The following is a 17,299-nucleotide window of genomic DNA, read 5'->3' as shown; positions in this document are numbered from 1 at the left end:
CCACCTCTTATCTTTCTCTGCAGAATCACCAACATCACGTCCAGCTGAAAACACCAGAGATGCTCACAGTGTTGCTGGCTCTGAGAAACATCTGGACACAAACATTGAACCTGGTAAGCCAGCAAGACTGTGGAGACAAGTCAAACTTTGAAAATGTGAAGAAAAAAAACACATTAAATCCAATGCTTTTGTCATTTTCTAGAGCTGGTGACATTTCATCAACACGGCAGCCATGACACCTTGAATAATAATGACAATAAAAATGCCACAGAGGGACCAGCAAAAGTATTTCCAGGTAGGAAATCCTGTGCAGTGAATTATTAACTTTGAAACCTCCTCGCTTTCTGTGGCTTATATCCAAATTGAAAGTGCTGCACTGTAATGTTCAACGCGTCATTTCACTCTACAGCCACACTGGATGCAGAACAAAACAGAGACGATTTTAGTGCTGCTGACTCGAAGGAACGACTGGACACAAAAATGGAATCTGGTAAACCAACAAGACCATAAAGACCATTTTAACTTTGACTATGTGGAGAAAAGTTGTTAAATCGACGACTTTGTTTTTTAGAGTCAATAATATTTCATCAGGACAACAGCCATCACACCTCAAATGCTACTAAAAGACAGAATGCTACAGAGGCACCAATCACATTATTAACAAGTAAGAAACACAGAGTTCTGAATTAAATGACTTGTTTTTTGTATCTTATGCTGGAATCACTTGTGTCTAATGTATTTATGTTTTTCTTTTCATTTTACAGCCTCACTGTCTGCAGAACCGGATCAGAAGAGAAACGCTCTCAACAGCAGTGGAAACATTATTGATAAACCCATGAAAAGTGGTGAGAATCTGCCATGTGTAACACATGTGGTTTCAGTACTGACTTTCTCATGTCAAGATTTTGCTTTTCAAGAATTCCTCTTTTCTCTCTAAGGCCACTGATCATCTTTAACATGCTGTTATATCGATTTCATTTAAACTGAAATCTGTTTGCTATATTGATTTATAACCTCTCTACACAAACACTACTGAGTCCTGATCATCTGTTATTTCAACTACAAAGAGAATAAAAATCAGCTTTCTTTCTACATTTAATAAAAATATAAATGTGCCCTTTTCTTCCTCCTTTTTCTTCAGACTCGTTGCAGATGTCCAATAACATCAACATGACCACCACTGACATGCAAATGAAAACTGGTGGGAACATTTTTTGTTAAATTAAATGTCTGATTATCCAAGTTGTTTATTTGTATGTCTATATTTGAATATACCACACAGTTTATTTAAACACTAAAGTATTCTCTGTTCGTTTAGAATGTAAGATTAAAACTATTAAATGTTCGGAGAGGTCGACCAAAATGCAGAGCACCTTTGGAGCCTGGATGTCGGATGCATCTCAGCCGGATGACGGTCGATACTGGCTGGCCGAACACTTCTCAGGTGATTTATACAGTGACCAGAAATCCTCCCTCCATGACAGAGTTTTGTGAGTTATTTGAGATTCGGATTTAACGCTGAATCATTTCTCCAACAGGTCGAGTTTTGGCAGAGTCCAGGAACATTTCAGCTTTTCAGGAGGCAAACTATAAAACTATCGACATCAGGAGGTTCTACCAGGGCTGTGGTCATGTTGTTTATCAGAGCTCATTTTACTTCCACAACGCAGGAACAAACAGACTCATTAAGTAAGTGTTAAATATGTGTACAATTAGAACTTTATTAACGTGCTCATGTTGAGAAGCTTCACATCTCAAGTGAGTTTTGTTCTCAGCTTATAACCTTGCTCACGATCGATGTTTTGATTTTATAGATTTGACCTGAACACGAGGAGAATAAAGACTCTGATGATGCCCGGCAGCAGATATAAGAGCCTGACTTATCTTTTCCGCAACTCAAAGACGTACTTCAAGTTTGCAGTGGATGAAAATGGACTTTGGGTCATCTATGCTTCCACCACAGATGACAACACGATGGTTGCGAAGCTCGACCCTGACACATTCTCTGTGGAGTCTGTCGTTGACACTGGTTACCCAACAACTAAAGCAGGAAACGCTTTCATTGTGTGTGGGGTCTTGTATTTTACAGACGACAGCGACAGAAGGGTGACGTATGCTTTTGATTTGAAGAAAGAGAGTCCTGTGGATGCGAGTTTTGACTTGAGGCCAGCTAATGGCATCTTGGCAATGCTGTCATACTATCCTAACAGAAAGCTTCTGTACATGTGGGACAACAGCAGTGTGACAACCTGCAGAGTTAAACTCAAGCAGAACTAAAACAAAAATAAAAAATCTAACTTTTCTTGTAACAGTGACCTGATATATATATATTTTGTTTTTGCAATAAATATGTGAAACTAAATTATTGACTGCTGATGTTCATGTATTGATACCAAGAGATCGCAGTGCTGGATTTTCACAGCCTGAAACTATCTACAGTGATGACACATACAGTCGTGCTCAAATGTATTCATACCCGTCCATGAAAGAAAAGGCAAAATTCACAATAGTCACTTAAATAACTAATTGCGACATTATTATTTAGTGAAATAAAACATTGTTTTTGAATTTTGGTTGAAAAGAATAATTCAAAAAACAAAACCATCTCGGACAAATTAGACACTTTGCTGATGAGCAGCGGGCCAAAATCAAAATATCTGTCAACATGTGCAGAAGTCTGATTGAGAGTTACAGAAAACACTTGATTGCAGTGATTGGCTCAACAAAATATTAGTTTATGGGTCCCATCATGCTTGTTTGTTTGTTTTTATATATATATATATTTCTGCTGAACCACAATTCAAAAGCAATGTCATGATTTTCATTAATTTTTTTATTTATTATTACTTTTGTTAATTTCAACTTATTTCAGTGACAGCTGTGGTTTTCCTTCTTTAACTGGAGGGTATGAATAAATTTGAGGACGACTGTATGGATATTGTATGACATGGAAAAGTCCAGATTTGTTGAGATCCACAGAGCATCAACTGATTTGTGATTTTACAAAAGCAAAATTAAAAACATGTTCATTTTGACAAAAAGAAGTGTTACCCCAGTTTGAAATTGACTGTTCAAATTGATTCTTCTTGTTCAATGGCAAAATGACGATATAAAGAAATGTTTAAAAGATGCACTGCAGATACATGATGTAAGTTCCTCAGTTTCACTATATAATTTGTCACAGATTAAAAATTAAAAAAAGATTCAGCATTATTAGTTCATGTGGAGGCCTGCAAGGTGGAATGGTGGTTAGCATTGTTGCCTCGCAGCAAGAAGGTCGCCTGTTCGCGTCAAGGTGAGGACACCAGGATCTTTCTGTGTGCAGTTTGCATGTTCTCTCTGTGCAGCGTGGGTTCTCTCCGGGTTCTCCAGCTTCCTCCCACACAGTCCAAAAACATGTTGAGGTTAATTGGTGATTCTAAATTGTCTGTAGGTGTGAATGTGAGTGTGCTTGGTTGTCTGTCTCTAAGTGTAGCCCTGTGATAGACTGGTGACCTGTCCAGGGTGTCCCCTGCCTTCACCCTAAGTCAGTTGGGATAGGCTCCAGCCCCCCACGACCCTAGTGAGGATTAAGTGGTATATAGATAATGGGTGGATGGATTGTTCATGTGGAGACCCTTTTATAACACAAACTTGAAGATGACATAAATGCACAGATGGTGGCTGGTTGTCTGACATGACAAAAACGGTGCAATTGACGTCATACGCACACTTTCTGAAAGCTGGATCCTCAGCTAGCAGACCACATGGCAGGACTGAGTTCTTCTCTTCAGGGACAGAAAAAGCCTCGAGTTAGTTTAAAGACTTAAAACGTACATCTATATAAGGTGTCATTGCAGGCCTTGACTCACCCTGTTACAATCAATTTAAAGAGGTGGTCCATCCTCTGTCATCTATCTTTGATCTTTCCTCTGCTGCAAAGAAAGTAGAATCACAATTTACAAGATCAGACAGTAAAATGTCAAATGGTGTCAGCTGGAACAACTCTTCATAGACATACCATTCTGATCACTCAATCAGAGGGAAGTCATGTCTGCTTTTTGCAGAAAATAAAGCAGCTTATTGCTGTTTAATACTCACTGGCTGAATCCTTAATAGCTCCAGTGGATCTGGTCCTACATGCAGCCAACGAGCTGCTGTCATCAGACAGAAGAGTCCTGAGCGTCTGTGGTTCACAGGTTAAAGTTAGTCGGTATAAAACAGAGGCAACTGGAGATCTGAAGCGCAGAACAAAATGCTGCTACATGTTTGTATTTATATAAATTATAGACTTCTTTCCATAGCAGGTGAAACAAATCTCATTTACACAACCTCACTGCCTTTTGGACTTAAATTGCCAGGGCACGATTTGAGAACAAGATCTGATAAATACCCATTTATAATAGCTTAAGATTGCTGAGACTTATTTTTTTAAGATCTATCAGTGAATGGTGTATATGTGGTGTAACCCAATATGTTTGGCTGCAAGTGCTTGCTGGCCCAAAACCATAATATAAATTGGCAGAATATCTCTTTACTGTCAGAGATAGCAGAGACAGATTCAGTGACCACAGTGTAGCCACAGAGAAGAAAAACATCTACCAACAAGCATAAAGAATCTCTGGTCACTGCATGACAGCTGAGGTGGAGGCAGAGATGCACTTCATCTTAAAGTGTGACAAACACAAAGATATAAAACAGCAATACTTCCAACAGTTTGACTTGTTCATCCCAGACTTCACAGAAGTAGACAACAATGAAAAGGGACATGCAGCCCCTAGCTGCACAATGTGTGACTGCAGGTCACAAACAGACACTTAAACAAAACAACACTGAACATAACAATTATCATGATACAGCTGTTCATGAATACGGCACACACGACATAGATTTACAAACACAGTTTTCTCTCTTTTTTCTTTTGTCATTTTCTTGTGTTTTTTTTTTTTCCATTGTCTTGTTTTCTGTATTCCATGTAATAGACTGTATTTTTTCTTTTCACTTTTCTCATATAATCAGTTTCCCACTGAATTGGTTATGATCACCTGACTTGTCTCTACTGCAATGTTATTTATTTAGATAAAGAGTAAAAGAGCACCATGTGATTCCAAAAGAAACTGTCACAACAAACACATCTAGAATGCTGTCAGAATCAGTTTTATTGCCAAGGAGGTTTTCACAAAGGAGGAATGAGGAAGGATAAAAGACTAAAAAGCAAGTTTTGCAAGTCAGAAAAGCAGAAACAAGAAAGGAACAAGTGTGGCCAGTAAAAGCTATTATGAAATGAATACATAATATTTATATGCTATATGTTTCTATGTTATATGTAAGCTGGACAGCGGTACAGATTGTACAGGAATGTGCATAATGAACACTTTGAAATGTGCAAAAGGATCATAATAATCCTACCTAAAAGCTGTGTGTTATGTGATGCACTGAATAAATGTCTGTGGTAGGTGATGAGGGAAAGAGATCCAGTGTTTTACATTACTTTTCATTTTGAGGCCTCAAACCCGAACGTCCAAGTTCAAATCGTTGTGAGGTATTTACGAGGATCATCCAAACGCAACCTAATTTCGCAACACCCCAGTCAGTGGCGCATATTACGAGGTATTCCTGAACGGAGCAGCAGTCGCTCCGTGTTTCAGGAGATCTGTAAATATCTGGATGGGTGTAGAGCGCATGAACATGCAGGCAGCTTCCATGTTACTTACACCGCCTACATTGATTGAGTCAGATCTGCTAGCTACTGTACCGACAGGCAGGGCTAGCCAGCTAGCCGGGCATCCGACCTAACCTACTTCACAGCAGCAGCGTTACATCACTTTGGGTCGTGTCCCACCTGGGAAATAACGGCCTAAAGGAAGCCACTCTTTCACATTCATGCAATAGAGACTTTGACATTAGCATGACACACTGACCTGTCACATTACAACGAGAAGGCGACAGCTGTAGTGACTTAGCAAATTTGTTTTTTCCGAGAGAGCTGTCAAGACGCGGCTGGTTTCATCGTGCACTGTGAGTAAAATTAGCTCGTCACACGTTGTTTTCTTTTTATTTGCTATTGTACCGTTAGTGTTAAGCTAGCTGTGTTTACTGCTAACCCAGTTAATTAGCAGGGGGAAGCCGCTCTGCTCAACCACTGTGCAGCTTCGGCTGTCCGTCCAGCCAGAGCTGTTTGTCATTCCCCCTGGCAGAGACGCTAGGTGGCTGTGGCTCGGGCCTAGCTTAAGTAGCTAACAGTTATTTATGTGTGCTAACTAGCTACGTTGTTTATTTTGCCGTACAGCACTAGCACTAGCTGGATGTACTTGGTTAGCCACGATAGCTCTACGAGTCAAAACATGTAATATTGTTTGAACAATTTCCCCTGTTGTGAGCAGCAGTGAAGACCACCCCGACCAGTTAATAACCTGCTAATGCTAACAGTGACGTTGAAGTTATGCAGTGTTTCACGTAACTGGCCTTTCGGTGTTAGCTATAGGCTAATTTAGCCAGTGCACGGAGCTAACTTTATGTTCATTCACAGGATTTAGACACAGAAGACAGAGATGTCCTGTCCGTGCACCTCGGCTGCCAGGTTGTTCCTCAACACAGCCCACAGAGGTAAGAAAGAGAAAGTACACGCCGTGCCAGCTGAGCATGACATTGTGCTATTTGCTCAGGGCTGTTAAGTAGGTCTCCGGCTAGCCTACATAGAGTGCTGTTTGTTATGACAGTTATGTAGCTAATGTCAACAGCAGGTGGGAAAGTCAGAGTTTGGTAGCTATAGTTAGGACAGCGTTGTTACATCACACAGCCTCTCATAGAGTCGTACAGTTGTGATTTTAAAAAAAAGAAAGTTTTTAGACTAACAAAGCAAAACACAAACTAGAGTTATGTAGCTTTAGCTAAGCTAACCTGTTAGATCATCCATTCTCGCTGAGACCTTCACATAAATTACATGAGGTCCAGGGTTGAAAAACATGTGGCCACTGGAGCACATGTACATTACCGTGGACATAGTGTCCCAGAGAATGAGGTGTTGTACTGATTAACTGACAGAAACACAATTTTAAGCCATTATGTTGAGTTTTGACTCATCTGATGTGATGTCAACTAATTAAAGTCTCTTCCCACGTGTAGAGTTGAAATTAATGAATATTTTCATTTTGTATTAATTTGCTGATTCGATTAAGCACTTAATTAAATAGCCTTTTAAATGACATACATTTGTAAAAATGAAATAAGGATAGTTTCTCAAATTTTTGTGAGACACCCTCAAATGTCCAAACTTCTCGTTTAGACCAACCAGAAATATGCAGCTTACTGTCTTGTATTTTTCCAGCTTCACCAAATCCTTACACTGGGAAAGCTTAAGCCACAAAGTGTTTAGTGTTTTTACTTCAGAAATGTGCAAAACAATTTGTCAGTTGTTAAAGTGTATAATTTTTTGTGGTGATCGACTGATAACGATTGGTGCCTGGTCTGATAACAAGACAAACATGATCGAATGTGACATTTTTCATTATGTTGCTGTTTGCTTGTTGCCTTATTATTTTTCAGGGTAGAATGCATTGTGTAGGCAAAAAAATCACATCACCTAAAATCACCTTCATTGTAAATTAATTTGAGCACAAGACTAGTTATTTCTAGAAATCAAAAAGGGTTTTTGTTTATTTGGGGTTTTTTTTCTTACAGGACTGTCATGCTCCCGGATTCAGTTGTTTTCTCTGAGTCGTCAGGGGTCTCGGGAAACTCATTTGCCTCCCCGGGTACGTGTGAGGTCATTTTCAGAGACTGCTGTCTGTTATGCCTCTAAAGATGGAACAACAAAGGACAGTGGAAGCGACGGTGGAAAGGTAATCTCTTGGAGAATAAATCTCATTTGCAACCTTCTTCCACATCACCTTATAGATGGAGTAGATGGTGATATTGTAATTTCACACGTGCTAATGCAGTTTTCTTTACACAGAAAAGCATCAGTGAGGGGAAGAGACTGTCTGGCTCTGGAGGATCAGGCAAGGGTGGAAGCCAGCTCCGCTGCCCTAAATGTGGAGACCCGTGTACACATGTAGAGACCTTTGTATGTGAGTAAACACATTACTCTTCAGCAACTGTTTACCTAGACAGATGCTCTGAAGCATACTTTGGGTGAAAGGTTTCTTTAAAAACTCCAGGAATTAAGAGGAATAAGTTAAAGACACATGACATTGAGATAATATTGTCAACACACAGGTATTTTCTTGAACTTGAACACAACTCAGCCAACACAAGTAGAGGTCAGCAGCAGGTTTTGGTGGCATTTGTTGGTTGTGAGCCAGACATTGAGAAAAGGGAAAGGAAATGGTGATGATGAGTCATGAAAGCTGTGCTGTCTCCAGGTGAAAACAGTGTCATTAATGACTAAGCACTAGTGTAAACACAGCAAATAAATAGTGTCCCACAAACAAGCACCTTGACTGTTTTTCTGCCTCGGTTTGCCAAAATAGAGAAATACAAGTAAATTATAAGATGTTGGTTTCATTGTTGTCCAGTGACTGTTTTCTTCTTTGTGTTGTGACAATAACAGTGTGAGTCTGGAGGCCTGTGTCTGGGTTGATAGATGAAACCTCGCAGACAACAGAATGAGGGGAATTTTACACAGTTTCCAACAATGAGTAACCTCAACTAGAAGCCACGAGTGCACACCCCCACTGGCATGACTGCCCTGTCCACCTAATGACAGTGTGCTATTTAAATAATCTGACATTAACTTTCCAGGTTACAGATTGGCTTGTGATGTACGTTTGTGCTGTTAATAGTAATTTTATTCATGTTCTCCTGTAGACCACAGGAACAAGGTGGACGATGTTTAAATGCGTCTTTATAAAAAGAAACATGCTTACACAGCTTACTGTTAGCTGAACATTAATCAATACTGAGACTGTGATATTCATAGTAGATGTCTACTGGCTCAGACTGTCTCTGGTTTTTGTTCAGTTTATGCACACACAGTTACACACAATATTTTCCGATTCACCTTACAAAGAAGCAGCAGTCTGTCATCATCTGATGATAGTGAAGTAATAATTCAGTTTAGTCATCAGTCATTAATTAAAGACAAAGAAATTTAAACATAGACGTGCACTGCAAAAAAGAGCAATTGATTGTCTTGAAAGCAACTTTATTGCACCAGAGGAAGGGCTTGGCAGCACATGTATGGAGATATTTATTTTTTAAATTGATGCTCTTCCTTAACGGTATAGAGCTGAGGCTTTGTGTCTAGCTAAAGCTCTTGTTGTACAAGTACATTTAAAAAAACAATAACAAAAAAACATCAATTATAGAATTGTCCTATTTTAGCAAAAAAAAAAAAAACAAATATCAGTGTAATGCTTCAGTATGAAAACTGTTACTTTGAGCATCATCATCAATTGAATTTCCCTTCTGGGATGAATAAAGTATTTTTCATTTCATCATGTTGACATTCTACACATTTATATTAGTCAGTTTATTCTGCAACCTTAAAAAGATATCTGCTAAAGTTTCTTTTAACCACAGTTTCAGATTCTGAGCTTTGTCTGTGTTGTGTATTCTTTTGTAGCATCAACACGATTTGTGAAATGTGAGAAATGTCATCACTTTTTCGTGGTCCTGTCTGAGACGGACTCTAAGAAAGGGCTAAACAAAGAGCCAGAATCTGCTGCGGAGGCAGTGAAACTGGCATTTGCACAGAAACCTCCCCCTCCCCCCAAGAAGGTGAGAAACTGTAGCAGGGAATAAATTTGCTGTAAAATTACTGTCATTGTAGTTTTACACATTCTGGTCACTTTATTATGCTTTTGTGCTGTTGTGAAGAATAAATTGGCTCCCTTTTTCCCCAGATATACGCCTATCTCGACAAGTACGTTGTTGGCCAGTCTTATGCAAAAAAGGTGTTGGCTGTTGCAGTATACAATCACTACAAGCGCATCTACAACAACATCCCTGCTGGGAGTCGACAGCAGGTGGAGGTCGAAAAACAGCCGTCTTTAACACCTCGTGGTCAGTATTTGTGTTTTCTGTACACATTGCTTCATCTGGCATCTGGACAAACTGATTCAAACATCTTTCCTGTTATACTTTTAAAATATAATGATGGACATATTGCACAAGTAAACCAGACTTGCAGTTAGATGTGGATAACAGTATGGTCCAAATCAAAGTCCATGTTCTGTGTCGCCTGTGTTTAGACGAAATCTGTTTTACTGAAATACATTTGAGGTTAACCTAATTCTGGGCAGCATTCAGGACAGCGAGTGAGAGGGATTGACAGATAACAGGGCCTGTAATACGAAATGGCAAAAATGCCGTACCTTATGTTCTTACTATATTTAAAATATTGTTTCAACACATTGTTTAAAGATAGAATTATAGACTCTCATTCACTCTGTAATGCACCATATTTACTGTCTTTTACTTCTGTGTCCAGACTCTGAGTGTGTTAATGTATTCACTGCATAATTTCCCCCAAAATTCTACCAAGCAGCAGGAAAGACATGCACACTCATTTCTGCTAACAATCCCACAATCCAATGCAATTTAGAGATGCCACATCGTTGCACGAACTAACAGCTGTGAGTCATCATGCAAACTGACGATGATGATAATGAGTGTCTGAAGGCACATTTCGCTGCTCATTACTGAGTTTCAATTATATGGAGAGGATGAATGAGTGAACACATTGTTAATTTTGGGCAGAGCTACAGCACATCTAAAAATAGTGATTTTAATTAAGCTGCTGATAAAATGAACATAAAGGTGATGTAATCATGCTGGATCACAACTGACAGTAATGAAATGTTTTAATGCAAAACCAAACACACTTGCAGTTGTTCAAGTTTGTCACATCTAAGCCATGTAAGTTATCGCACGGTATCTTCTAATGTTTACAGATGGGGAGCTTGACCGTACCAAGAGTTACTTCTATGTCGTCTACACAGATAACTGATAGGAAGTTGCAGATGTGGCCTTAAACCGTACCTTGCCTTGAACTCTAATCTGTATTATTTGGCATTTGTTCAATAATTATCACGCACAATTGCACAGACTTTCCTTCAGGCACTGTATTAATATTGTCATAACGGTAATGATTAATGATAATATTGATTTAAGTACTTTCGTCCTCTCCTTGTAGAGCTAGAGATGAGAAGACGAGAGGATGAATACAGATTCACAAGTAAGTGACGGGTCCTCATTACTGTTATCTTCTATCAGTGGTGACCTTAAAAAGTCACAACACTTAATCAACACCTTTCTGTTTGTTTATCTTTGTGAGTTGCACAAATGCCAAAATGTACAGGCCACTGTGAGTCCTCAGGCTGAGATTTGTTCTGCCTTTTCTCAGTAAGATATGTCAGTGACGTATTTAAAGTCTTGTCCAGTCGAAAGAATTACATCATACATGATTAATGATTCAAGGCCCACCTGACGATAGATTACATTTTAAGCTTGGACCGGTGTCCTCCTTCGCCTGTTAACCATTTATACAAATAGGCTACCGAAATTGACACAGTAAAATGAATCTTGTAAATCTTTGACCTGACATGCAGATAAGATACCCCTGTGACCTACATTCAGACTTTTGCTATTTTCAGTTCAGCCATCCTCACTTAGTAACTCCACATTGGCATCGAGCAGGGCACGCATATTTTTAGCCTGTGCATGGAAGCTGTTACTATGGTCAGATTGTCACACACACCTTCAATGAATTTCCTGTTAATGCAACAGTGACTCAAATAGAGCGTGTTAAGTCCCTTTTTAAAGTTCTTTGTTAAAGGTACAGTTTTGGCTTTTCGGTCACAGAGCTAATCCTGTGACTGGCTTGTTGTTGCAGAGCTGCTGCAGATTGCGGGGATCAGTCCTCATGGAAATGCTCTTGGAGCGTCAATGCAGCAGCAGGCGAGCCAGCAGGCACCTCAGGAGAGGAGGGGAGGGGAGGTGCTGGACTCCACACACACTGACATTAAACTGGAGAAGAGCAACATCATACTTCTAGGTCCAACTGGGTCAGGTTAGTGTTCTATCAACATTGTCCTAAATAGGAATATCGCACAGTGACGTGGACAAACATACAGTTTGTTTGTAGTATAGATGCGTCTCGCTAAAGGTAATTTTATGATGATTCAAATATTTTGTTTTTTTACAGGAAAAACATTGTTGGCGCAGACTCTGGCACGTTGTCTGGATGTACCATTTGCAATTTGCGATTGCACCACACTAACTCAAGCTGGATACGTGGGAGAAGACATCGAGTCAGTTATTGCCAAACTTCTGCAGGATGCCAACTACTCAGTGGAGAAAGCACAGCAAGGTGGGCAGAGGGTCTATATTTAACAGCAGTGTAGTTTCCAATGTCAGAATCACACCATATGTTTATTAAGTAACAAGCTGGCTGCTTTAAAAACACACGAAGCACAAGAACTCAAACAAGCACCAGTGTGTAACACAGAACATGCATTCGGTTCTGTCTCTTACCATATAGATTTTTCTGTCCATTCAATCAATGAACAATTGTAAAAAAAAAATAAACAAACAAACAAAAAACAAAACACTTTTTAGTTACTATTTTGATTTTATATGGGAAGTCTGAAATAGTTCCACACATGGTATGATGGTTAAAAGATTGATGTACTGTTAACAAGCAAGAGTTTACAGTCACAATAGAGCACTGTGAGGCAGAGCAGTGCTTTGGGCTGAATGTCAGCATGTTTGTTTATATACACAATGGATGCTGATGTCTTTCACCTGCTACAGTTACCTTCATTTTTCTTGTTAGAGTTTCCTTCTCATCTCGAAACACAAAGTACAGCTGGAGGCTGATGGGAATGTCATTAGTTCCAGGTCTTTAGTTATAAACACAAGTATTTAACAAAACAGTATTTTGACCTCATGGTGGCGCTGGATGAAAGTGCCAAAGAAATGTATTAATCAGCATTAACATTCATATAAGCAGGCCACTAGTGTTGCCAAAACTCAATACTAATTCAGTACAAACGAAGTATGAGGGAGCCAGATTAATTTGTGTGTAGAACCACAGAGTGACACTTAATCCTTGTAAAGAATAAATATCCTTTAGTTTCACATAAATGACTGTGTAACTTTGCTTTATGTTGTGGGAATACTAACAGGAAGAGAAACAGTGGAGTCTTCAAAAGACTTTGAATATCATAACTTAAGTAAACTGCAGTTTTTTTGTAGTTTATTCTGCACGTTTTCATGTTTTCAACATGAATACTGGTGTGTATCGTGTAAAGTGAAACCTAAAGTAAAGAGTACATTTATGCACAGACGGGGACTGTCTCAGGTAATGGTAAGACGTTCAGCTTACACCATTGTCCTTCTGCTCCGTGCGCAGGTATTGTGTTCCTGGACGAGGTTGATAAGATTGGCAGCGTGCCTGGAATCCATCAGCTGAGAGATGTGGGTGGGGAGGGAGTTCAGCAGGTCAGTATTCAGCATGAGCTGAGCTAAATATAACCTTTGTACAGCGATCCGTTTTAAGGCTGCAACAAATAATTATTCTTTGATTATTTGTTATAAACATTATTTTTCTGTTCATTTAATTTTTCCCACATCCCCAGGTGATCTTTGAGATGTCTTATTTTTGTTTGACCAACAATCCAAAACCCAAATATATTCAGTTTTCTGTCTTGTTCTCTCAAATGAGAAGCTGGAACCATCAGATGTTTTGGATTTTTTGATTTTAATATGAAATATAATGACTGTTGCAGCACTAATTTGTCTGATGACATGAAGCTCAGTAAAATTTCAGTAACAAAATGTGTTTTAATGGAGCCACAGATTTTCCTGATATTTATAACTGTAGCTAGTTTCCTGTTTTTGTTTTGTGTTTTTTCCTTATCCTGTCTGGGTCCAAGTGGACTTGTGTTGACCTTCTTTCTTTTCCTCTCTGTCAGGGTTTGCTTAAACTCTTGGAGGGGACAATTGTCAACGTTCCCGAGAAAAACTCCAGGAAACTGAGAGGAGAAACGGTGCAGGTCGACACAACAAACATCTTGTTTGTTGCATCCGGTGCCTTCAATGGACTTGACAGAATCATTAGTAGAAGAAAGAATGAAAAGGTAAAGTTATTACAGCTCATATATACTCTGTATCAACAGGCATTCAGCCAACACCCCTGTTTTTTATCGTTTCTGCCTCTAACTTGATCCTCATCTTTGATATCTCTGCAGTATTTGGGCTTTGGAACTCCCTCTAACCTGGGGAAAGGGCGCCGTGCAGCCGCTGCAGCAGACTTGGCCAACACCAGCGGTGAGACCGACACCGTTGCAGAGATCGAGGAGAAGGACAGGCTGCTTAAGCACGTAGAGGCCAGGGACCTGATTGAGTTCGGCATGATCCCAGAGTTTGTTGGCCGTCTTCCTGTCGTTGTTCCTCTGCACAGCCTGGATGAAGAAACACTCGTCCGGATCTTGACTGAACCTCGCAATGCTGTGGTGCCTCAGTACCAGGCTCTGTTCAGCATGGACAAAGTAAGGGCCTCTGCTGTCATAGTTGTTAATAGTACAGTGTTTGGTCATGTTGAGACAGACAACAGCACAGCGTGAAAAAATGCAGCCTGCTGTGTTTGCTCAGTGAGGGTGGCAATGCAGAGGGGTCTGGCAACAAACCAACAAAGAGAAACAGGAATGTCCACCAAAGAATGCAGCGTCATCACCTCAAATACCTGCAAACACATTCGTGGACTACGTTGTAATGCCTGTGCCATATTTCTGCTCTTTATCGCAAAATAGATTTAATAAAATATAAATTCATTGACCCTCTGACAGTTTTCAAGAGACTCTGTCTGGGATACTTTGTATGTACATTTTTCAGATCGAGAGGAAAATAACACATTTGTATGAAAGTTATCCACATGTACCTGCTTAGACTTAAAGGACTGGATTTGTGGAACTAAAATTAATATGCAATTTTTTTTTTTTATTTCAGTGTGAACTCAATGTAACTCAAGATGCCTTGAAGGCCATTGCCAGAATGGCCCTGGAGAGAAAAACTGGAGCCCGTGGGCTCAGATCAATTATGGTCAGTGATATTTTTTTTGTGCCAAAGATATCTTTATTCTTGTCTGAATTTTCTGTACTGATGATGTACAATGAAATGTTTTTGTCACACACAGGAAAAGCTCCTTCTTGAGCCCATGTTCGAGGTGCCGCACTCTGACATCATGGCTGTTGAGCTGGATAAAGATGTTGTTCAAGGAAAATCCCAACCCAGATACATCAGGTCAGTGTCTCTGCTCACAGAACTGGGATGTTTGTGTCATGTTAGAGATCCGATTCCTTAAGCCTGCTACACTGAGTCTCCATAGTTGCGTGGTTTGAAACTTGAACTGTGGCTTCCATTTGAATTTCAGAACTCCAGCCAAGGAGTCGACAGAAGAGGAGTACGACTCTGGCATTGAGGAGGAGAACTGGCCTCGGCAGGCGGACGCTGCTAACAACTGAACCACATGTGACGCATTTCACCTAAAGGCCGTTCTGTCACAAATCATTAGATTACTATGAACCTTTTGGATGCCAAGCTTGGTACCAAGTCTTTTATTATAGCCCCTGACAGTAAGCTCTGGACATCGCTGAAGAGGTTTTCAACCTGAACAAGTTGAGAGAGTGTAACAACCTTTGGTCCTGTGCATCAGGTGTTAATTCTGTAGTGGTGTACTCACAGGGTGGACCTTAATAAAATATTTCAATCTCTGGGGATTGTTAACATTTTATCTATATAAAGATAATGCAATTTTATTCATGAAAGTATTTGTAGCTAGTTTATTTGTTTTCTCTTGTTGTGGTGATGGGCTGTAATGGCACGGGAAGCAAATGGAAGTAAATGGGATCATACTGTACACTTGAAAACATGGGGCGCTGAGAAAAGTGTAAATGTGATGTTACCATGTCAAGTTAATGCCTTATATCATAAGGGCACGATATTCCATGAGCACATCAATATTTTGATGTTTTCTTCTTTACCACCATTGTAATAATGGTGCTCACAGTGAAATGGGCTGTAAATGTTTAGCTACGCTGCTTTGGTAGCATTTGTAAGCAGTTTGTATGACACAACCTCTAATTAGGAGAACATATTGTGAAGTATAACGCACCAGCACACTAAACACAGCAGGTGACAAACAAGGGTGACCTTTTAAACAGCCAGAATGGTTATTTTTCCGTGTTTTGCTTCTTCTTTTAGCCCACTCTTTAAGAAATGTATATGTGTTTACTTACAGGCCTCTGTATCGCAGGACCGGATCAGAGGGCTGCTTCACAAAGCAGGATTAGCAGGTTAGCAGGGTAACTTGAAGTGCTGATGAAATATCTTTTCAAGTTCTGTTTTGTAGTTCTCCAGTGTTCATGACTGAATCATATCGCTAAGCCAGATATTTAAGTTTATTCTCCAGATTCAAGTTATTATCAGGTGGATAGTCTCAGGTTGAACCGGCTTAGTCTCCAAACCTGCTTTGTGAAGCACTCCTCAGAACAAAACAGATATTTTTATTTCCTCTGTGTGTGCCCCACTGTCAGAAACTCAGCTCACCTTTAGTGATGTTAATAACCTGTTACTAAATGGTACCTCAGTACACGTCTGTAGTCACGTCTCTACCTAAATGCTCTCTGACTGAACCACGCTGCTGTACTCTCTAAAACGCTGTCTGTGCTATAAAATTAGATTAAACTAGATTTGTTCTCCCTTTGCTTTAAGTTTCATTTTCTTTCAGTAAACTTTCAGAACTGCTTTTGTTTTCAGAGGTCTGTTACAAACCTGTAAACCCCCCACGAAAACATTTGTGACCCTCAAATTCATTGTGATTGTTTAAAATATATAAATAAAATGTATATCTCTGTACAAAATTTAAATTGTTCTTTACCTCTGAATTTTGTTCAGATCACAATATGCGGTGTAAATTCATTTTGTTCGCTGCCAAAGCAGATACGCTGAAATGTTTCTTAGACCTTCACAACACATAACAAACAACAACTGAATGTCAGAGACATCCTAACGTTGTACAACACTGTCAGGCTGTCACCTTTATGTAATCAGCTAATCTCTGGAAAGTATCGTGCTGTGCTTTGTTTCCCGATACCTCAGCATTTCCATAATCCTCCTTCCAGTCCACATGGAAATTGTTGTCTGCAGTGTGGCTTTGAATATGGATTTAAAAAGCTGCAATCAAAAAATCTTAAAATATTAAAGAAAAATTGTAAAAAACAAACATTTTGAATGTGTTAATAGTAACACATGGAATGATCAGGGACATATCTAATGTCAGCGCTGTTTATAATATGCGTTATTTTTGTATTACTTT

General features: G+C 39.5%; 2 protein-coding genes across 4 annotated transcripts in view; both read left to right on the top strand.

The window, feature by feature from the left end:
- Positions 1–2,309, top strand: part of LOC103363111 (gliomedin-like) — an 11,986-nt gene extending 9,677 nt beyond the window's left edge. For both annotated transcript variants that reach the window (XM_008289726.1, XM_008289727.1), the window contains 9 exons: positions 24–113; positions 203–295; positions 410–490; positions 572–664; positions 765–845; positions 1,142–1,201; positions 1,319–1,444; positions 1,539–1,689; positions 1,815–2,309. In XM_008289726.1, the coding sequence (XP_008287948.1) occupies positions 24–113; positions 203–295; positions 410–490; positions 572–664; positions 765–845; positions 1,142–1,201; positions 1,319–1,444; positions 1,539–1,689; positions 1,815–2,277 (1,238 nt within the window). In that variant the 3' untranslated portion in view covers positions 2,278–2,309. The remainder of the gene's footprint in view (positions 1–23; positions 114–202; positions 296–409; positions 491–571; positions 665–764; positions 846–1,141; positions 1,202–1,318; positions 1,445–1,538; positions 1,690–1,814) is intronic.
- A 3,417-nt stretch (positions 2,310–5,726) lies between these two features.
- Positions 5,727–16,850, top strand: clpxb (caseinolytic mitochondrial matrix peptidase chaperone subunit Xb). 2 transcript variants are annotated; one of them, XM_008289723.1, is made up of 15 exons: positions 5,727–5,997; positions 6,509–6,585; positions 7,660–7,820; positions 7,934–8,048; positions 9,545–9,699; positions 9,825–9,984; positions 11,117–11,158; positions 11,816–11,992; positions 12,128–12,292; positions 13,337–13,425; positions 13,899–14,063; positions 14,175–14,474; positions 14,932–15,024; positions 15,119–15,225; positions 15,356–16,850. In XM_008289723.1, exons 2-15 carry the CDS (start codon positions 6,531–6,533, stop codon positions 15,444–15,446), a joined length of 1,875 nt encoding a protein of 624 aa, XP_008287945.1. In that variant the 5' UTR covers positions 5,727–5,997; positions 6,509–6,530; the 3' UTR covers positions 15,447–16,850. The 2 variants fall into 2 exon arrangements, with proteins under 2 accessions (XP_008287945.1, XP_008287947.1); XM_008289725.1 differs by lacking the exon at positions 11,117–11,158.
- Positions 16,851–17,299: the final 449 nt, after the last annotated feature.

This window comes from Stegastes partitus, unplaced genomic scaffold (genome assembly GCF_000690725.1).
Source record: "Stegastes partitus isolate 25-593 unplaced genomic scaffold, Stegastes_partitus-1.0.2 Scaffold633, whole genome shotgun sequence".
NCBI classification, from domain to species: domain Eukaryota; kingdom Metazoa; phylum Chordata; class Actinopteri; family Pomacentridae; genus Stegastes; species Stegastes partitus.
This window is presented reverse-complemented; position numbering and strand designations above follow the sequence as displayed.

Bases quoted from the DNA above. Each gene is read 5' to 3' on its own strand.
- clpxb (XM_008289723.1), top strand. From the start codon at position 6,531: ATGTCCTGTCCGTGCACCTCGGCTGCCAGGTTGTTCCTCAACACAGCC. The intron at 11,993-12,127 runs GTTAGTGTTCTA...GTTTTTTTACAG, and splicing joins TCTAGGTCCAACTGGGTCAG to GAAAAACATTGTTGGCGCAG. The intron at 12,293-13,336 runs GTGGGCAGAGGG...CTCCGTGCGCAG, and splicing joins AGTGGAGAAAGCACAGCAAG to GTATTGTGTTCCTGGACGAG.